Genomic DNA, 22,313 nt, shown 5'->3' with positions numbered 1-22,313 from the left:
AATGAGAGGGTTGTCTCAGTAAGGGCACCTATTAACTTCTGTATGATATGTAGCATCTTGCTAGACATACCTCCACCTAGTTTGGATGTGTGTACATTGGTCTTTTCTATCAAATAATGACCAGACAAAGAAAGACAACTTTGGGATGCTTAGTAAAAGAAAGCAAACACAAGTCATGTCAATTATCCATAAAATTTTAATGAAAAAAACAAAAACAAAATGGCAATGTACCCATTTAACAACAAAAGAAATGGAGAGAAATCGTAAGATCTTGTGAGCCAAGCTCTTATGTACAGCATATTGCACTAGAAAAAGAAAAAACAAAACAAAATATCCCCCATCCTCCGTCAGTGCCTCCATCACACCAATGTCCTGCACTGTTTGAAAACTGTTCAGGAGAAACAGAGCAGTCCCAAAGATAACACAGCCAATGCTTTAACAAAAACTGCTACATCTGGACTGGGTCTCACTTCATAGGACACATGAATGTGAAATCCTTGAGACCACTCTGAACATAAAGAAAGCAATGTAAAGACAACACAAACTCTGTGCACCGAACCGAGCACAGGAGTCTGAAGTAAGTCCCACTGTTCAGTTCATGTATTAAAAGCGATACTGTGGTTTTTCACTCCATTAAATTACATTCAAACCCTTAGGATACAGATTTTTTTTTCAGGAATGTTGGACATGCATTTTTACTCCATTTACATATTATCGAAAAAAGCCCTTGAACTGAGAGTGACAGAGCAGACTTGGCAATATCCAAAATCAAAAATGCCTCAACATTGAAAAAAAAAAAAAAGCATTTGTAGAAAAGCAAAGGTTGTCTTGTTCTAGTTCTTACAAAAAAAAAAAGTGTGGTAAAATTTTGACTTTTTTTTTTATAAAGATAGCAACAATAGCTCAGTCAAATCATGTCTAATGTATAAAAAACACCAAATCACAGCACTTGACAGTAAAGATGTACTCTTTCTTGGATATACATTTTTTTAATAAATTGAAAAATTTTGATATTAAAGACACTGAAGGTCAAACATATAAAACAAATGTTTCACGTGAGTCGAGGTTGCAACAGTGGTTGGTAACAACAGGCTCAGATAAACATCACACCGACTGAGTGGATGCTCTACCCAGCTCACAAAAGAATTCTGGGCACCATGGTGGCTCATTCCTCCTATAAACGTAAACCCCTACTAGACTGCAGATTTGTTTTTGTTTAAAAAAAAAAAAAAGCACAAAAACCCAGACAAGCTAGGCCTATCCAGCATTTTACAGATCTTAAAAAGTTTCAAGCATCTAGAGGGGAAGATCAGCGCAGGAGTAGAAAGAGAGAGGCGCGAAATACAGTATACCGATAAAAATAGTTTTTTTTACAGTGCACATTGATTGCAAACAGTCGTTTCTGATATTGAGAAGGTCTGCATGGTGAAACTCGCCGTTCGTGCTGAGAGATGTCAAAGGTTGAGCCTGTGCCTCGCAAGCTGTTGTGAGAAGTCAAACTGATTTTTTTATTTTTTCTTTTATTTTTCTGGAAGTTGATCTCACAGAGCCCAAGTGAAACAGGAGCTGTGACCAGTGACTTTGAGAGATATGCCAAGTGTCGATGGTGAAGATGTGGCAGGTCGGTTACTCACAAGGCACATTTTGTACATTTGATTGTCTGGTTTTCGCATGATTTGTAAAGACTCGCACCGCTGGTGTGAGGACGCACGAGGCACATGGCTTTAGTCCAACCTCCCCACACAAAGGCATCAAACACGCAACTGAATGCACCTCAACAATGAGAAGAAAAGGACTGTACACACTGAGATAGCATTTATACAGTAGCACTGGGCAAATATACATAAAATAAATTAGAATAAATTATCTCTCTCTCAAAAAAGCTAAAGGAAACTTTTCTTGTTAAGCGCAGGGAGTAGTTAATGAAAGACAGCAAAAAGCTTTGGACTGAAGACCAAAAAAAAAGTGTCATGGCTATCTGATTTGGCTCAGCGATCAGTGTTTGCAGGAAACGTTTAAATCAAAGACAAAAACCTGACAATCTGAAACACACTTACAGGCTGATGTTGAGTTAAAACTGCTTTGGAGAATGTTTAAAGAAAACCAAGTTTGCTTGTTCGGTGTTGAGTATGACATCAATCAAGATTAACTGGCATCAAGTGAGTGAGTTCTTGGCATCGTGTCCTCATTCAAAAAAAAGTTTTTAGCACAACGCAAGTGTCACAGAATTAACTACTCCCTGAAGAAAAAAAATGAATGAAGAAAAAATCTGACAGTGTCTTCAAAAATCTATATCATGAATCTGCAACAGACTGAGAAAATACAGCAAATGAGTCCTTTTAACTTCATATTTAAAGTCCTTAAAGACTTCATTGACGGAACAGTGGTTGCATTGCTGTAAAATGTGTCACTAAAGTAGCAGGTGTCAAGTGAGGATGTGTAGCGCTTGCCCTGCCCCCAGATGCGTCTCTCGAGCTACTAAAAATGGTTCTTAAACTGTACAGAAGCTGTTCCTACTAAGTGAAGCTGAATGTACCACTGACAGAGATATAATGCGTATTAGCACATCAGGTGCACCTGGAGTGAAATAAAATAAAAATGCATCTCTTTAACGTAACCCAAAAATGTTTCTGTAACAAAGAAGTTTGCAAAGCGGCATGTTCAGGGGAAGTCTGACTGCAAATACTGCTCATTATTGACAGCTGAAAACTTAAAGACGGTTACTGTGTCCACTGGCTTGAATATTGCTCACCCTTTAAAATACTCCCAAAGCGATGGAGCAAAGGGTAAAAACTCAGATTGTCAACCCAGCCAGAGAAATACAACCTGGAATCCTTTTTTTGGGGGGGGAATGATGATTTTTTTTTCCCCAAAGCTTCTCCGCTGTCTGATTGTTTCCGTTTCCCTGATCGTAATCCCATGAGTGAGATTTGTTTGACTTTGTTTGTGCTCATTTGGTTTCGACACGCATCACAAACAGAAATCGTAATCACCGTCACTATGTCAGGTCTTGAAATATTTTCTAGTACACCTAAATTCAAGTATACATGCGTTACAAAAACAGTGTCTGAATCTCCACAGTTTTTGTCGTCACCTCCAGCTTGAGTGGTACTCAGGCGTGTAACGATACCGTTCTGCAAGTGTTCCTTCAGCATGAAAGTTCTTCGGTTTGGTGTGCTCTCTGATGTTTGTCTGCACACTTTTCAAGCAAGCTGCACTCAACGCTGCACTCCGTTTAGTCCAGTAGCTAAAGCATGCTAACACGGTTAGCCTTGAAATGAGCCAAGCACTGTGGCAATATTATTATGCAGGATTAATGTTGTGTTAACTCTCACTACATGTTGAGTTTGTGTTGCACAGCCAATCAACTGATGTCTTCTCAAATTCAATAGCTCTGTCAAATGAAATTGCACTGTTTCCTTTCATGATTTGTTTAAATGAATGACGATCAATCAATCTGTCTACAGCGCCAAGTTTCTGTGTACCGTTACGCCCCTCGTGGTACTCGAGATGCAGATGATGTCAGTGAAAGACAGGTTTTTATAGCATCCTATATCTACAAATTTGAATCTGAGCTGACCGACATCGCAGTGATAAATTGCCACAATGTCACAACAACCTTTTTTTTTTTTTTTTTTAAATTAGCCGATGTGGAACACTAAAAGGATGAGAAGTTATTTTGGGAGGATAAACAAAAATGTGCCTTGAGTCCTCAAGGTTGAAAGTCAGTATCTTTAGCACACAGAAATGTCCACGTCCACAGTCTGTCACCATCATAGTGGCCTAATCTTAAATGTAATCATTTTTTTAATGATTTACTTGATGCAAAAGACTATGCGTTGTGGCAGGAGAGAATAAGGCATTCCCTGGACTGATGGAGGTCCTTCAAGACTTTAAACACCAAATAAAAGAGCTGTTTACTGTACAAAATAGGTAATCTTACAAATATTTCGAAAATATCTCTTCAAACAGAATGGCTTCTTCTCGGAGAGGCAAAAAACAAACAAACAAACAAAAGCAAGAAAAAAATTGATCAGTCTCCGTCCAGCGGTGACCAGTGTCTTCTTCATCTCATCGTTTTCTACTAGAAAACAAAAATCCAAACCCGTGTTCCATCTTACAGTGCCGTCCAGTCCAGTCCCTCATTTCCTGTTCGGAACGTAAGGGGCTGAGGTGAGGGCCAGGAAGAAGTCCCTTCATCTGTGCTCCCCTCTCAGATGGGGAATGACAGCCTCTCTTGGAAACAAAAAGCCAAACAGGGCCATGGTAAGGCGCATCCAAAAAGGCCGGTTTTGTCTGTGGTGCCTCATAAACTGCAAGGGGACAGACAAAAGAAAAGAAAAGACATGTTGTCAGCCTCAACAAGAGCCGGGTGTATAAAAGCTTCCTGTCATATCAGAATCACAACACTCGACAGTTGTGAAAGTCAATACACACACACACACTGATTTCAATTGAAAAGGTTTCTGAGGTAAAGCATTGTGAACTGTGGTAAACCCTGTGAGATGAAACCATATGACCGACTAGACTGGAGGTTTCCACAACATTAGCTTGTGTCGAGAAAACCTGGCTGTCACACGCATACCAAAGTGCCTTCAATCCCCACCCCCCCAGGAAGTTTCATTCTCCTAACAGAAAATATTTATAATGATTTACTTGGTTTCAAGCGAAAAAGTTGATTGAAATATTAAAAGGTTTTAGCTCCCAGAATCTGACAATCATCCCAGCAGCATTACTTCATCTGCCTTTCAAAGATTTTAGTTGTCCCTCTAATTAAAGATTGCACTGCTGACTTCAATACAAGGAGCTCTAAGTGAAATGCTTTCAAAGAAAGCGTGGCTGCAGCTCAGCACAGCTCTCCTTTAATAGCGCAGTCAGCAAAAAAAATAAAAATGGAAGCAAATTATCAAAACAAAGCAAAGCAAAAATGAAACCGTTCCCTCATATTAAGCAACCGTCTCATTTTCCGTTGGGGTGCTCGTGCCTTGTGGGCTACAGACAGATGAAGGGGTTCTTGCTGCATCCTGAAATCTCCTGTCTCCACCTCCTCGTCTCTAATCCTGCACCGCTCCCTCTGGCATCCTGAACAGGCGCGCTCAGACCTTGCAGCCTGTTGCATAAGCATTCTTGTTGGGCAAACCCCCCACCCCCCCTGCACTCTCTTCACCAAGGTCTCTACCAGGCTAGCAATCAGAGCCAGCCACAGGCTATTTGATGCAGAACTAGCAGACTGAGCTGAACCAGCACTGCTAAATGTAACCCTAATTGTCCTTAATTGCCTTAATTTTACACTGCTGAGCTTATTTAAACACTACCCTTGTGTTTCACATGAAGCTCATCTTTATGCATTCACTCTCGTTGGTAGTGAGGAGTATTGTGTGTTTTGTTCGCCACTTTTAGGGACAATATCCGCGCTCACCTCCCCGTTTCTTCAGTGTAACAAAGGGTTAATTTTTACCCCCTAAGTGACGCCTGAGCATTTAAGCAGCCAGCCACCAAAGTAGTCAAAATTGATGGACAAGACTCAAACCACAAACACAGCGTGCCTCACACTAACAAAAAACCCACACATTGGCCCACACTGGCAACTTCTGCTTGGAGAAGCAAGTGAAAAAGTCTAACAATAGCAGCAGAGATGGTACAGACAAGTGATTGGATATCATACAGGAGCACTTGTGATTATTCCCCCTTTGGAATATTCCTACAACAGCAGTATCTGATCCTGTATGATGAAACCATCTCCAGCGCAGACAGCAGACAGAAAAAGAAAAAAAAAGTCTCTTATCTCTCTGTCACAGAGTTACACACGCAAACCAAAACACACGGAGAAAACACACACGCCGAGGCAGGCAGCGGGACAACTGAGGTATTGTGGGTAGCCGTCATGTTACTGGCTGTGTCTATAAGTGTGTGAGTCAGACTCTATTTTTAGATGAGCATATAAACAGCCGACCGAGTCTACCCAGACACAGACTCGCTTCTAACTCCCATTTGTGACGGTCTCACCTGTCCTTTCTCAAACCTTACACCAAACTCAAAACCGTATACAGCTTTTCTTTTCATCAGAATGCTTCTCCAAATGCATTACCCACACCTTGCTGGCAAAGCAAATCCTCATGGCAGCAGATAAGAAACTTGCCTGTCCCAGTTTATTTGTACTTATTAACTAAGCCCATGAGCAGTCCACTAACTGCTTTGCAAATATTGATGCACAATTAAGTGCTTATCTTGAACTACATGACATGTGTTCACAGATGAGCTTTCCAACTTGAGCCTTGTGTTTGGGAATTTTTTTCCAGTATAAAGAACTTATTAGGAAATAAACCCTAAAGAGTCCTAGTTTCAGGTAACCTTACAAGCAACAAAGCTGATTCTCTTTTAGACAATAAAGAAATTTAGTCACTCCCGCATGAGGTTTCAGTGTTTCAGAAGACAGAGATGCCTCTGACCATAGACTAACAATAAACAAAAACACTGAAATGGGTTGTTTATATAGATATCTATTTATAATCTCCTTCTTGGTTTTGTTCCTTTCGTGAAGTTGCTAAATCACGGCTTAATAGTCATTTAAGAGTTTTCGTTTTCTCGAGAAAGTGTCTGAATGACTGTTCGGGCTATTTTTAGCCGATGTGGGCTGCAGTAATTTAAGCTGGCAAAACTTCTCCCTTTTACCCAAAGAGCGAGCCACAAATTGGCACAACTTAGCTTTAATTAGTGTCTCTAATCAAGGACACATGTATAAAATTTAAAAAAAAAAAAAAAAAAAAGGTAACACAATATAGTCTGAGTTTTAGCAGCTGTTTAGAACTGCTGTTCCCTGCTGTCGCTAGATCTCACTGGCACGCACAAACTGTGGTTCAACAACCTAATTGAGCATTTAGATATTATTCACTTCTTCTTTTGTGTAATGTAAGTTAAATGATGTTCAGAGAGTCTCTACAAGTTATGCCTGGAAATGGATTTGAGTTGCCGGTGTTTGAAGGTAAGGGTTGCTATGGATCTGCTTCGCCACTCGGGAGCGAGGCTTACCAGTTCAACGTGATCCTGTTGGAACTTGTCTCCAATTTCCCGTAGTTTACGACCAACTTGCACCTCAACACTCAGCTCCTCGGGTCTCTCTGCCACGCTGTCAATGTCTTCCCCTCTGTCCTCTTCCTCCTCCTCCTCCTCTTCAATATCTCCCCGGTCTTCCGTGGGCTCAAAGTGAACAGGAAAATGCAAACGCAATCCGGCGTAGCCTAAAAGGAAAACATCAAGCTTCTTAGCACTTCAGTTGTTGCTAGGTTTTTTAAAAATGGTGAGAAGTTGTGGTCAGTGTTACTGCCAAGATCCCTACATAAGTAATATAAGCAGTTTTTGATTTGAGTAGGTAGTAGTTTCAGTTCAGTAAAACTGCTAATGTTTTGCTTATGAAGTTAAACTAGGCAGTTAAAAAAAACGGGAAAAAAAGAAACCTTTTGAAACCGAGGTTTACTATCTTGTTTACTATTAGTGGCCTCAAACACAGTTGTGTCTGACTCGCCTACGCAAATATACAATATAAATATGATGCTATAATAGTCTGTAAAACTAAAACAGGTTTTTATCAGATCGTCTCATGACTGGGCAAATTACAAAGTACATGAAGTACAAGTGAAGAGTTCATAATCAAGAAAAGTGAGCAAGAGTGACGGCAGGTGGAAAACACCTTATTAAATCAACAAGATCCTCAGTGATCCGCCGCCTCTTTCTGGGTCGTGTCACTGAGTTTACTCACTGCCTGACAGCACGTTTTCCTACAGTCGTGCCACTTGAAGAAAAACAATTTTTTTTAATGTTATCATGTGTGCAGAACGCTGTGACATTTCGCCCTAACAGAACAACGCAATATCTTTAAGAAACACTGTGTGGAGCGATGGCATAAAGCCAAGTGCATGACATCCATTACATTGAATGACAAGGTAATAACAGTCAGTGGTGTTTATGCATTGATGACTTTAAGGCGGAACAATAGGCACCTCTCAAGCACTGATACCGAGTCAACAAGCAAACAACATTCTACTTCAGCGTCTGTTTAATTCACTTATCATGATGTCATACTGATTTGATTAGATGTTGGAAAAAACTATTGGATTAAAACTGAGGCACATATTAACACTGGTATGTCGCTTTACGTGCTTTACAATTATTGTTGTCTATTTTTATCTTTTAAAGAAATGATCATTTAAGATCCAAAGTAAAACAAAACTGGATCTTCTGTAATAACCACTGATCAAATTCAGATTCATTTTTTTCTTCGCATTATGTCACAAGCATATGCCTAATACTGTACTGAAGACAGTTACATAGAGAGTTAGTCTTATGAATATTATAGCACAAAGGGATCTCACAGAACTGATTTCTAGGCTTATCTGTTTTGCAGTGGTATTTTTAAATAGCATTTTGTTTGTCTCATGCTCCAAGATTTGCATCTCCTCATACAGCACCCCTGACGAGAAACCCAAGAGATAAAATAAACTGCTTGTAGTCCAAAGTTAAACCGCATTGTTTCTAAAGCTACAAGCCCGCATAACCTTCAACAGGCTCACCCCCTCCTTACCGTGAAACGGTAGGCAAGGCTGCCGTTGTAAGCTGCAGGGCAGCGTGTTGACGCTGTTGTTGCTGTGGCTCTGCGACGTGGACATGGCGGCGGTGACGGCGGCGAGGGCCTGTCCGGCTGCGATCTGTGCGACTCGGTCTTCGTGTTTGACACCCCTAAAGGGAGTTCCCCACAGTTGCGAGATGGGCTGTGACATATCCTCCTCCTCATCATCCATCCGACGCCTCAGCGGTAAACTTCCTGCAGAGAAAGAAGAAAGGTACATCAAACTTTTCGAATGAGATCAACCGGCATTTGTGCGCACAAGTGTTTTGCTAGTGTAAATACAAAATGTTTCAGCAGGATTAGGTTTGACTCTTGGCTATGTTTACGAGCCATGGCGTGCAGGTAATTTGGGTGTGATTTGTTTTAAAACAAAAACAAAAATTGCCAAATGTCCCACTGCTGTCAGTGGCAACTTTGCCCTCTGGCAGATGGGCATGCATTGCACCCTATCTGTATTAAATGGAAATAAATCATTAGTCATTATAATCTGCATTAAGAGGCTTATGTTGCACGTGGTAATACTGAAAACAAACAAGCAGCGATGGCTCGGTCAGAAGAAAAGACCGATCTGTAAACGTATGTGTAAAAGAAAAATAAACATACAACCGCCAACTGTATAACCTTGTTTTTATTGCAGTGATGATTAATAAGAGGAAACAAATGTATGGAAACACCCTATATAGGGGGACCCAGTGGGCGGCTAAAGACGTTACACCAGAGCTGCTACCCTCCTGCAGCACATTTTGCCAAGCTGTTCCTCACAATATGCCAAATTGTAATTGAGTGCCAAAAGATCCACAGCAGAGGCTTCCCCCCACCCCTCTCCATCAGAATTACTTTAATCTGAAGAGTGTGCCTCACAGAAGAGCACTGTCAGGGAATTCAATTCTACTCCTCCATATTAAGACCTTTACTTCATGTTCCAGCTCACTCAACCACTGGATAGCCGCCTGTCCACACCGTTAACCTGCGCTGCACAGAGGGCAGAGTGTGAGGGAGACCACAGTGAAACCACTGTTCAGGGTAGACTGTTTTGCGCCACATACAGTGAGTGAGATAACGAGTTTCACTCCATCCTCAAATATGCCTCCTGAACACATACGCTCACGCTCTCTTCCTTGTTGGCAACACGCCAGTCTGAACTACTGTTATATCATTTTGTCAAGGGTGGCTGTCTTTTCCCTTTGTTGTGTAAGTGGAGACAAACAGGCTGAGTTGTCGTATGCAAAAAGTTGAAACTGGATACACTGGTATTGTGTTTACCGAGCGAGGCGGCCGCAGCCATATAGCTCTCTTTGCATGATGTCATATCACATGGAGTCAAACAAGGAAACTGCATCTTTAACTGCAGTGGAAAAACACCGTCACTTTGTCTCATCCGATTGTTTACTGGCAGAGGAAAACAGAATTATTGACCAACAACACCCCCCCCCCCCCCCCCCCCAAAAAAAGGAAAAAAAAACATTTAACAGGGAAATTTGTCAATTCACTTGTGCTTTAATACAGCTACAAACTGCTCAACTCTGTGCCAACATCTCCTCCGGACCAGTTAAGCAGTACATTAATTAATGTTATGCAAGCAGCAAGTTTCACTGAGCTCAAATGTGCGCTTGTGTATCAACTGCATTGCAAGCCCTGTCTTGAATTTCCACTGGCAGTCATCATGAGGGCTGGCAGCATTACCATACTGTCAGACACATAAAAAAATAAAAACAAAACCCCAAACATAGACAGGGAAATACACAGACTAGAGGCAGACCCACACAAACACACACACAAACACACACTGCCTGGGGGCTGCAGGGAGGCCTGGCAGCCACCACAGTGCTGGTCAAAAGTCTCAAAGCTCCAGTAGAAAGTGGCTCCCTCTGCTGCACCATCTGTGCACGGGCTCTGCTCAATGCAAAGCTGGGACTTGGGGAGCACGAACACTGAACTCGACTGCTATGCGACCTGCTGCTTTCATGCAACTAGGAGTGCTGGATGCATGGTCTGGTTAAAATAAAACCTATTAAAATGGGAAAAAAAATAGGAAAAGAGTAGTCTGGTGTTTATTATTATTTTATTTAATGACCTACTTTTTTCATTTTTTGCAGTTTTTCTGGTGATCTACGTTTGGTTTTGTCATGTGGAAGTTAACACCTGGGGTGCAAGTGCGATAAAACTGCACAAAAACAATCGACTTTAACCGACATTTACGTCAAGGAGGTTCAGCTCGACCACAAGGACTCGACAGAGGACCGCCGGCAATCTACTGCGATTTATCCACATCAGAAGGACCATATTCCGGGCAGCTCAGAGCGTAAACACGCCGAGCTCGAGCGCTTGCGTGTTTACGCATCTAGAAAACTCGCAACCATCGCATCTCCTACCTTAAGAAGCTTGACAAAACATCACGCACAAAACGACCATTGACAAACGCAGATAAAGTTGACTTTAGATCACTGCATTTTTGTTATGTAAATCAGTTAGAGACAACTTACTTTAGTCTTTGGTCTTACTTTACTTTAGTGTTAAAAAAAAGAAAAAGAAAATAAAACCGAAAACGCACGACAGCTAACTAGTTGTATTAAAGAATAAACCAGGACCGCGTTTATTTGTATTCCTACTATTGCTCCAATTATCCGGCGCTGACACGTCCTCCCGAGAAATAAAACCATTTAAAACAAACTTGAAAAGCGTCTAAAAAGACGCCAGTCACGTTGCCTTACACACAAAACCACTTACTTTTAGCGTCCGCAGTCATTCGCCGGTAATAAACCTTCGCTAAATTACATGTAATATGCGAACAATAACGCCTGTCGCTTGTCAAACACCGGGAGCAACCAGGAGCCCGGGACGTGGGGAAAGCACGCGCGAGAGGTGACAAATTCAACCCGTCACTGTCCCCTCTTCACCGAGTCCGTTAAAGAAAACAAGACAAGGAAGTCTGGCTAGCATAGAGAGACGGACAGAAACACATGTAGAAGCGCTCACTGCCACACGCCAGCCACCTGACAGGTCCGCTCCTCCCGTCGCTGCCCGGGCATGCCCGAGCTGCCCGCACATTTGTTGATAAACTCCCACAAACAGGCGGCACGCGACAGCTCAGCGCGCGCAGATAGACTCGTTCTCCAAATCAGAACAACCGGGCGTTACACTCACCGCCAATATACGCGTTTTCCGTTGTGATCGGTGGTATCTTGACAATTTGCTGTTATCTTGTTTCCTACAGATTGCTGTGATGAGCCTCGGTACCTTCCTCGCATTACAACTACTCATGAATGTTTGCTGACTAGAGTGAGGGGTTGTTTTTTTCTGTGTCAAAAAAAAAAAAAAAAAAAAAAAATACGGGGAGAAGGGGCGGATCCGCCCCCCGGACCCGCCCCTTCTTAATAATGTGAAAGGACCAGAGTCAGCCTGTTTATGCAAACATAATACATCGAGAGGATATGCTTTAGATATCACTTTTTAGCGTGTGAGTAGTGGTAAAGAAGCATTACATTTTAATCAAGTCCAAGTAGTAACGGCAGCCTTTGAAAATATTCAAGTAAATTATTTATTTATTTTTTGTTGTTTGGTTTTCGATGTTATACCTGATACGGATTAGTGCATTTCTGACATAAACTCATATTATAAGCTATACGCAAAATCTCAGGAGGAAAAGGCACATGAATGAAGCCTTTTGAGTTACTTCAGTAATTATAAAAAAAAGCTATTTAGGTGCAAAGCTAATTTACATTTAGTTGTTTTTTTTTCTTTTGTTGCATGGTTTGTCGAAATGAATAATAATAATAATAATAATAACCACAATAAAAGGTGACTGGCCCTTTAAGAGAACAGCCCTCTTGCTGAACACAAGCTGGTGACTAGCTGCAAACCAATCAGCGGGTTTGTTTTGGTCACGCCTTCTCCTCCGTGTATCTTGACACGTGGAGGGCAAAAAAAAGAAAAAAAAACCGCAAACCGAAATCCGACATGTGACTGCTTTCAGCGCTCTGCTCAGCTGATTGGGAGCTGCTGCTATAGAGTGGATGTACCCACCCAATTGCTGGGGTCCATATGACGATGAGCTGTGTACTGTCAAGGCAACAAACAGACTCGCAGATGGCACGTATGGATCTCAGTGAAATACAAAAATACAGTAGTATCAAATGTATGTCAGCCTCATATGATCTATCACATTGGAGTAGTTTTGTATTGAAATGTGTCATTTTTAAAGAGACACAAGTGTCTGCTTTATACCTTCTGCATATATCATAGTTACTTGTAACATGTTGATTTTACAGAATAGTCTGCATGATGACTTCTTTTGTACTTTTTACAACAGGATTCAAATGCCTCTAATGCCTTCCTTCCTTGACAACAATGGATTGAAATAACCATAGAGCCCTTTTCAGTCCATCCCCTGAAGGCACCCGTAGTGTCCTCCACTGATGAATGCACAGTGACACTGGTATAAACAGCAACAAGGACTGTTGACCCCCATTGCAGGGTGGGGGCATGCCTACGCATGGCATCACTCAAAAGATGAAGAGGGGAGAGAAAAAAAAGTACAGTGAAAACCAGTCTGCTAAAAGGGGTTGCTGAGTGCAAAACAGCTAAGCAAGAAAACCGAGACTTTTTGATCATCTTGTGAGTCAGATTTCCCCCCAAGAGACCATTTCTGGATGACAACAGATGCTGTGGCTTTTGCGTACAGTCCTGGTCAGCCTGTGCACAATGTTATGTTTTCACACTGTCCTGCCCCTTTGTTGTGCAGCTGCTAACGTGTGAATTTCTCAACTATTCACAAAATTCCCATGCAGACTTGCTGAGAAGAACTAGCAAACAACCGCGCCTCCGCCTTGTTTAAGCTGCAGTTTGACAACTCCCAACCCCCCACCCACACCAACTCCCTTTCACAAATCCTTGCAGTGAAAGGGACCCCACCCAAAATTTAAAGAAAAAAAAAAGAGCGAGATAAGATGGTGGTTGTTTTTGCTCTCTCTCTCTCTCCCTGTCTCTGAGTCCATGTTTTTTAACCTCAGTAAATCCCATCAGTTGTCAATCAGTGAACATTCAAGCAGACTGCAATGGCATAGATGATGATAACATCTGAACCATTTCTCTCCAAATCCCATCTCCTGACAGTTGTGAATTAAATCTGTACAAGGTCTTACAATACCAACCACATTGAGTTGTGCAATTTAAATTGCATTAAAGTTTATTTCAGCGGCACAGAATAGTCTTTATGAATTCAATGACCCAACAAGGTCATGAAAATGAAAATAATTACTTATGAATGCTTAATTAGGGCACTGAAAAGTAAAAAAGTCACATCTCTCTCTCTCTCTCTCTTTTTTTACAGTTTGATGTGGGTGCAAAAATTTAGTATTTGAAAAACAAAGAAATCCAATCGCCCATAAGCACTTCATCACTCAGAAAAAAAAAATTACCCTCACGTTATCAACAACTAATTAGTGTTTCCAAACAATAGCTCCAAGATCTGTGCATTTCAGTCACAGTCAAATCTTTCTGCCAGAGGACTCTTGGGTATACGACAGCTTTTCATCAGTTAAACTGTGGTTTGGTTGGAGTCTTGTTGTTCTTTTGAACACAGAGCTGTTAACCACATTTGTTTTGCAAATCAGATTTTTTTTCTCTCTCCCTCTGTTTTGGCAGAGAACGTAACATGACGCGCTGTCAGTGCGACAGATTCAGAAACACAAACCTTGTGTATTGTGCAATCTCATCTACTGTTTTAAGTCATTTGCTTCTATTTTGCTTTCAAGTGCTCCGCATGAGACCCTTTTGAAGTGGGAAAACAGCCTTTGTGTCTGAGCTGAACTCAGAACTTGTCATCTAAACTCAAACTTCCACTGCCTCTAATGTGTCAGCTGCGGTGGCAGACGACGTGTCCCAGCCCATTTTTGTCGGAGCAATTTCTCCCTGCGAGGCAGTCAAAAATTCTCCACAGTGAGTTATTTCTGACTACGTGCTGCCAGCCGAGGTGATAAGACCGCTGAATGTTGAAATTTTTCAAAGTTCGCTGCATAATGATACAATTTGCTTTGTGGCTTTTTCGCTAATGGTACCTGGCATACAGACACTTTGTCTTCGATCTTCAATCCTTTCTGCGCCCAAACAACTCCATCATTGTTTGTGCTTGTACCAGTATGCACTTTCACATCCCAATTTCACGCTTTCGATCCCCTTGCTATTCAATTATCTGCTTAAACCCCTGTTTTTCACATAAATTGATTGTGAAACAAGCGAAAGAGATGCCAAGGTTTTTTTTGCATGTTATTGGAAAGCTTCACCCCCCCCACTCCGCCCTCATATTCCCTCCGCCTATTCTGTCAACACCTCTTGATTTTAACCGCAGGTACAGCAGGGGCCCAGTGAATGAATGCTGCTCTCTCAGGGTTCATCCAAAGGTAACACATTTGAAGCCCAGAACCGCCCGAGGGAAAAACACTTCCCTGACGATTATGTGGATTTTGACACGACTTTCATGTCCTGGAGTAAATGTAATCCTATACATAAGGACTACCTGGGAAGGCTTGAGGGTGAAAATGAACTGTTGCATTGTGTCTTTCAATTTGTCGTCCCGTACTCCAGCTGCAATGGCAAGTTTGTGGTTAATGAACACTTAATGATTACTGAGTGGCAGCAGCAGTCGCAGCTCAGGTGGTAAACAAACCATTTGTCAGGCAGAGTGGCAGAGCGATGACACCTGTGCAACATCCAAAACAATTCTTGCATCCAATTTGCAGGTGTCCCTGCACTAGTGCTCGGTAGCAGATTATTGCTGTCACGCTATTGTTGTGTGGTGTACTTATTGCTACCCACAATTTTTTTTAATGTTTTAATTCAACGGTGAACAAATTATGACACTCGTCAAAACACCTAGAAGTAGGTACCCCCAAAAAGTTGATTCTGTTCACTGGATGTAGCGTTTTCAGTGAGAGAAACATTTTGTCACTCATCCAAGGGACATCTTCATTCTCAGCTGACTGCAGGTTTCGCCAACCTTATAAACCACACATTTGCCTATTGACTGAAATTGACAAACAATGGGCTGTGAGGTTAGTTTCTGTGATGTCGGAAACCTCAGCGTTTCTCCCACTGAAAACGCTACATCCAGATGAACTGAATTAAGGTTTTCGGATTTCCTTACTTCTATGATAGAGCATGCATCAAGACATTAGATGTAAGAAGTCAAAAGAAACTGGACTTATTATGTCTTGACCAATCAAGTGGAGGTCTAGCTGTGAACTAGATGTCTAGATATAGACATCATCTTTCCATCCACATGACCCAAAAAACTGTTATAAAACTACACCAGCTGGGGTGTGAGGTTTCTTTAGCAGTAAAAAGCTGCTAACTGAGTTTTGATTTACATGCAACTTTAAAGTGTCATGTATAGAAATGTAGGAAGTGTGTAACCTATTTTTGGACCTTGAAAAGATAACTTGTTGTATTTTGCAGGAGAATGAAGTGCATGCACTTGCTGCTCTCCGCTTTAATTCTTGGAACTCTGTGCGCACTCAAGAGGCAATAATGGGATTTTGGGAAGTCCATGTCAGATGTGATGAGCTGCTTCCCGCAGCCCCCTGCGCAGAGGAGTTCAGGGGGTGGGGGAGATAACAAAGTGGTGAAAGAGATGTGTGAGCTGTTTTTTTTATAAGGTGGGGCACTCCGAGCTTTTCTGCAAGGCATTAATCTTGTTACCTCATTGGCATGCTTGACAAAAGTTCAGGTGTCACTGTACAAGCTGTACAGCGGCATTTGCTTCTGCAGCTCTTCGTCCCTGCTTTTATATGGATCCTCTTCAGAGATGTCCCACAGTTTTCTAAATACTTCACTGGCTGCTAAAGTGCTGGTAGGTAGGTGCTGTGCAGCGGATTAAAAAAAAGAAAGCAACGATAAATCATTGAAGGAAGGAGACATGGATGGAAATAGAGTTGGAGTTGGTCTTGTTTCTACGGTAACTGTCGACGGGGAGGTACCAGGGATGAAAGTGGAGAGAAAACAAACCTCCCCGCTCCGATGGCAACAGCACAGCAATTGGTTCGCGTTTCCTGCGAGGACAGGAAGAAAAAAAACATAACAAGGTCCCCTAGTAGCCCAGGAGACACAGTTCGATGTTGCATCAGAAAAGCAAGAGGCAGGGCAAAAAAGATGAACACGCGCTCGCAAACATGCACGCTCAACTTGTACACGCACACACACACTTTGCTCTCACACATAATCACATGCTCCACTTCACCCTGCAGCTGCCCCTCCCGCTACATATCTCCCACTCTCCCGCCAAAACATCTACAGCACGTGAAACCTGCCTAGAAACCGAGGGGAAACTTCCGCCTTGCCCTGATTGGCTGAGCTCCCTAGCAACCGCGTATGTCTAACCAGCCAGTCAGGCGCATTGTGAGAGGCACACTGACCCAATGAAACAGATTATTCAGAGGCGCGGGGCAGGCACAGTGACCTGGTAACAGTCAGGAGAAGAAGTCAGGGAGACGCTGGAGGGAGAGAAGAAAAGCTCTCTGCGATTGGCTCATAGATTTCCTCTTTGCTCCGATTGGTTTGCTGCTCTCCTCTTTGCAGTCATTCATACATTTTCTCTGCCTGCCTCAGCATTAGCACCCCTTTTCCCTCCGCCCTCAGCCAGTTCGTTCAACTTCCAGAGTGGCCACCCTGCCCTCAAGGAAATCCACTGCCGAAGGTCAATGCAAAGATTGTGCTGCTCAAATGGGATTGGTTCAGACAGGCAGGAGCAGAATGACATCCTAGTAACAAGTCTACCTCATCATGTCAGTGCCAGATTAAAGCTTGTGATCAACAACTTGTTAAACAACACAAGTGCTCTTGCTGTTGCCGCCGCTGATGAGCTTGTTATTGTCTTGCTTGTAATGGACATGGGCCAGTGAAAGGCATAATTAGCTTTTCACTTAATAATGCAGAATTTGACAGGGCTGTTCTCCAGGCAAGTAGCAAGACACAAATTAGCAAGTGGTTAGTTTGTTTTGAAAAACGAAGCTTTTGAAGGCATTCTGGACGAGGACTGCGAAAATCTTTTTAAACATTCCAAACTGCTTGTTCCAATGGTGTGGGGAATTAATGTCAATACCCTGCAGGATCAGGAGTTCACATTGAATAGTTAATGAGTTGGGGGAGAGCACGATTCAAATAGTTCTGCGAATTGAGCATGCCATGCATACAGCCTAATTTAACATAACTGCAGGCAAAAATTCACTCAGGCAGCAACATTATACCACCATGATTAGTAAAAACAACATTACCATCCAGCTTCGAAATAGCTCATAGCTCCATAACAAATTAGTTGACTGGGGTTGGAAGATAAACTAAATATATAATTGAAAAATTGTTCTTTGCTTGCAACAATAAATGCGTCACTGTGTTACTTATTCTACAGTGAATGTTTCACTTAAATTGCTGTTCAGAGCTAAAATGTTCTTTACCAATGGCACAATGCACTGAACCTACCAGAAAGGTTTTCAGTTCATAACAATGTAAAGTATCACTGCCTACATAAGTTTCAGAAGTCAAGATCCATCCACCCATCCATCGCTTATAAATAAACAGTTGTGGGAGGGTGGGGATAAAACCTATCCTAGCTATCACAGGGTAAGAGGTGCGGTAAACCGCTACTGGTCACCAGCCTGCGTCTCTACTTAGAGGTGAAGGTCAAATTTTTAGTGCAACTAAATGTTTTGTGAAGCTATAGCTTAAACTGTGTCAACACAAAAGCCCTGCTGTAAAAGCTTTCTTCGCACTTAGGGGAAATAAACATTCTGAGATTAGCGAAAAGCTAAGCTTATCACAAAGACAAACTCCTGCAAGAAATGCAGGAGCTTACATCTTACACGTGTCACTGTGCAGCTGGTGCACAGTGTTAACAGTTTGGAGACATTGAAAAGAATGGGTATAAATAGGATTGGAAAGCAGTGGTGGAAATATCAGTATTTTTTAACTTGCAGAAAGTAAGGCGAGAAAGACAATTTGGAAGTTTTTTATGGCATCCCGATGAAGTGTGTCAAAATTTAATTTTACCTTCTTTTTGGTTATGGTGTCCTTGATCCCATTAGAAGCCCAAACCACCAGTGGCCAATGTATGGTCAGTCATAATTATATACTTTGTTAGGTACACCTAATAATCAGTTGATCATTAACACAAATATCTAATCTAATGCTGGGTACCCAAAAAGATTTGGCATGTATGGTTAAGATCACTTGCTGAAGTTCAAACCAAGCATCAGAATGGGAAAGAAACCTGACTTAAGTGACATGGTTGTTGGTGACAGATGAGCCAGCAGAACATCATAAACTGCTGATCAACTAGGAGAAAAAGAGGAAGAGGAGGGGGAGAGGAGATTGGTCACAAAAGAGAAAATACCAAATAACCTTCGTTCTCTTGCAGAAATGCCTTGTTGATATCAGAGGTCAGAGAAGAATAGCCAGAAAATCATTGTATGCAGAAGAGCATCTCTCAGTGCACAACATATGAAACCTTGAAGCAGTTGGGCTACAGCAGCAGAAGATCACACCAGGCTCCACATCTGTCAGCAACATAGAAGGTCAGTGAGAGAAGGATGTTAGCCAAGCTAATGTCTATTAAGGATAACAAACTTGTCACCCCCCACATGAGACGGTGGAGGCCCTGAACAGCTCCCTCAGCAGTAGACTGTTAGAGCCACGGTGTACGACTGAGCGCTATCACAGGTCCATCATCCCAACAACAGTTAGACAGTATAATACCTACACAGGATAAATAGTTTTTAAAAATACATGTTTATTAGTATCACTCCCACTGTACCATGTGTGCAAATAAAAAAGAAAAAAATCCTGGTGTATTTTACTTTATATAGTAACCACCTGTACATAGTATAGTTTTTGAGTTTTTTTGCACACTGTTGTTCTTTTTTTTTCTTCTATTTTTATGTTTCTAATATGTCTCTGATTCGCATTTTCTCCCTGTCAAGTAAATTTAGTCAGAGTGGGATTAAATAAAGTCTATGTCTATGTCTAAGAACGAGAACTCGAGACTACAGTTCTCATGGTCTCACCAAAAATGGACAAGATTGAAAAAATGTTGCCTGCTCTGATTAGCTTCAATTCCCGTTAAAACCTTTGGATGGTAGGGTCAGATTCTGGCTTCATCAACATAAAAGCATGGATCTATCCTGCCTTGTATCAAAGGTTCAGGCTGGAGGCGGTGGTGTATTGGTGTGGGAGATATTTTCTTGGCACACTTTGGGCTCCTTAGCACCAAATGAGCATCGTTTAAGCACTGCAGCCTACCTGAGTATTGTTGCGGACCAAGTAAATCCCTGTGTGTCCACAGTGTACCCATTTTCTGATGGCTGCTTTCAGCAAGATAACGAATAATGTCACAAAGCTTAGATAATCTCAAACTGTGTTTTTGAACATGACAATGAGCTCATTGTATTCAAATGGCCTCCATAGTCACCAGATCTTAGTCCAAGAACATCTTTGGGATGTAGTGGAAGAGTGGACTCACATCATGGATGTGCAGCTGACACATGTGCAGCAGCTGTGTGATGCTATGATGTCAATATGAACAAAAATCTGTGAGGATGTTTTGAGCACCTTGTTGAATTAATGCCATTAAGCTCTAAAGGCAAAATGGGTTCTAACCCATAGCAAGTTGCACCTAAATATACATATTAGTAAGTTTATGTACCTCTACAATCATGTAATCTAACATGGTTACATTTTATTTGGACACAAGTTTTGTGCTGTTTGAAACTGCCATAAAGCAGATTAAAAAAGATGTTTCATCTTGTTTGTTGTTTGTCTAATAGCAACTCTTGCTGCTATGTGTGTTATGTGTTCATTCATTTATTAATTTATTTATTTATTTATTTTTATTTTTTTTTGGGGGGGGGGGGGTTTGAAGGTCATGTATAGTGAATAAAATCACACGCTGAAAATTCTAGCGCTAAATGAAATGGTGGCAGAAATGTAATGCGCTGTGTAGAAAATAGGAAGTGATTTCGGAAACAACTGGGGAAGTCACTGTTTTTTCCACTCCAGCTTTTGTACAGATAAAACCAATAGATATAACTAGGGTGTGATTTGTGATAAAAACAAAGGCTGGGACTGGGGGTCGGGACAGTCCCAGTGCAACTACTTTTCAGCAAGAAGAGATGAGTTGCAGAACTTGCCACTGTGGGAAATTCTGATGTACACAATCAGGCATGTTGTTGACAACATGCAGGAGTATTTCTAGTGTTTTTGGTGAGACTCCGGTAGAATATGACATTCTGAATCCTTTCCATTTCTCTTTTATTTAGTTAGCAGTAGTTTTCACTATGAAACAACTGTGTCTTTCGGCTTAATGAAAAGTTGAAACAGAACATAATCCAGGTTCCCTCTGCGCAGTTTCATCACTATTGTATCTCTACCTCTATTGGAATCAAATCAGCTTCTTATTTTATTGTTGTTTCCACTGTAGACTGTTACAAGCCTACCACCAACCTACCAATTTTGCAGAGGTGGAAAGATGTAGATAGACCGATATCTAAACCTTCCATTTATTTCAAAAATTCTTTAAAGAGTAGTTTCAAACAGTTAAATGATAATTTGCAAATGAATGTTTTATTAGAAGAGTTTCAATCAGGATACAGTGTATCATAGCACAAAACAACATCTCTGTACTTGTGTCCTGTACCTGTCAGATCTTAGCACAGCATTTGATATTGCTGACCACAGTATTTTACTACAGATAGTAGAACACACTGTTGGTATTAAATGAACTGGCACTGTTAGATAGATTCCAGTCTATGTATATAAATATGGATCCTTCCTACACACAAAAGTAAGTCTCTGAGTTCCACAGGGTTATGTTCAGGGACCAATAATTTTTTACATTATACATGCTTCCCTCAGGCAATACTATTAAAAACATTGCATATATATTCAATGCGATACAGATGAAGCCAGTATTATCTAACCAGATGACACACACTAATTAGTTAAATTACAGGAATTTCTAAAGACACTTCTAAATTCAGAAAAAAATAGATCATTGTAATTGAAACACAGTGTCTAACCAGATATTTACGTTAGATGACATTACTCTAATCTCCAGTAACACCATGAGTAACTTTGGAGTCATTTTTGATCAGGATATGTCCTTCAGTGTGAATATTGAACAAATGTATAGGATTGCAGTCTAGCATTTGTGCAATTTGTTTGGATTGCAAAGACAGATTTGACTGATTCTGGCGCTCTCCAAGAGCGTGTCTTTTGTCCTGTCTCTCTCTGCCCTTATCTCACTGCCCTCACCCCCAACCAGTCACAGCAGAGGGCTATCCCTCCCCGAGCCTGGTTCTGCTAAAGGTTTCTTCCTATTAAAAGGGAATTTTTCTGTCCCAATATTGCCAAGTGCTTTCTCACAGGGCCTTATGTGATTGTTGGGCTTCACTTCCAATATAAAGCACCTTGATGTGGCCACTATTGTGATTGTTACTGTGCTATATAAATAATTGAACGGAATTAAATTTTCAATTCTGCATGATATTTAGTCAAGGAAAAGTTTGAAGAGTTTCCTGATAAACTAGGATTATGTTGCACCACCTCTCCTGCTCTTTGCATTGTTTTTACAAATTCATTTAAGCTAGCATACTTTCTGTCCTGTATGATATAAGCTGACTGAGCCCCCAGAGATCTTGCTATCCCG

General features: G+C 41.4%; 1 protein-coding gene across 3 annotated transcripts; it reads right to left on the bottom strand.

Annotated features, from left to right (window-relative positions):
- Nucleotides 1-199: 199 nt before the first annotated feature.
- LOC146652043 (uncharacterized) lies at nucleotides 200-11,914 on the bottom strand. 3 transcript variants are annotated; one of them, XM_085382372.1, is made up of 4 exons: nucleotides 11,351-11,528; nucleotides 8,579-8,818; nucleotides 7,030-7,238; nucleotides 200-4,313 (listed from the first exon to the last, which is right to left on the bottom strand). In XM_085382372.1, the coding sequence occupies exons 1-4, from the start codon at nucleotides 11,367-11,369 to the stop codon at nucleotides 4,197-4,199; spliced, it is 585 nt and encodes a 194-aa protein (XP_085238498.1). In that variant the 5' UTR covers nucleotides 11,370-11,528; the 3' UTR covers nucleotides 200-4,196. The 3 variants fall into 3 exon arrangements, with proteins under 3 accessions (XP_085238498.1, XP_085238497.1, XP_085238499.1); XM_085382373.1 differs by lacking the exon at nucleotides 11,351-11,528 and adding an exon at nucleotides 11,768-11,914 and having other exon boundaries at nucleotides 201-4,313; XM_085382371.1 differs by lacking the exon at nucleotides 11,351-11,528 and having other exon boundaries at nucleotides 8,579-8,843.
- Nucleotides 11,915-22,313: the final 10,399 nt, after the last annotated feature.

Source organism: Rhamphochromis longiceps, linkage group LG15 (assembly GCF_057381845.1).
Source record: "Rhamphochromis longiceps isolate RC_006_pf linkage group LG15, R_longiceps_female_GT1.1, whole genome shotgun sequence".
In the NCBI taxonomy this organism is placed as follows: Eukaryota; Metazoa; Chordata; class Actinopteri; order Cichliformes; family Cichlidae; genus Rhamphochromis; species Rhamphochromis longiceps.
Note: the sequence above shows the minus strand (reverse complement) of the source record. Positions and strands in the feature narration are given on the sequence as shown.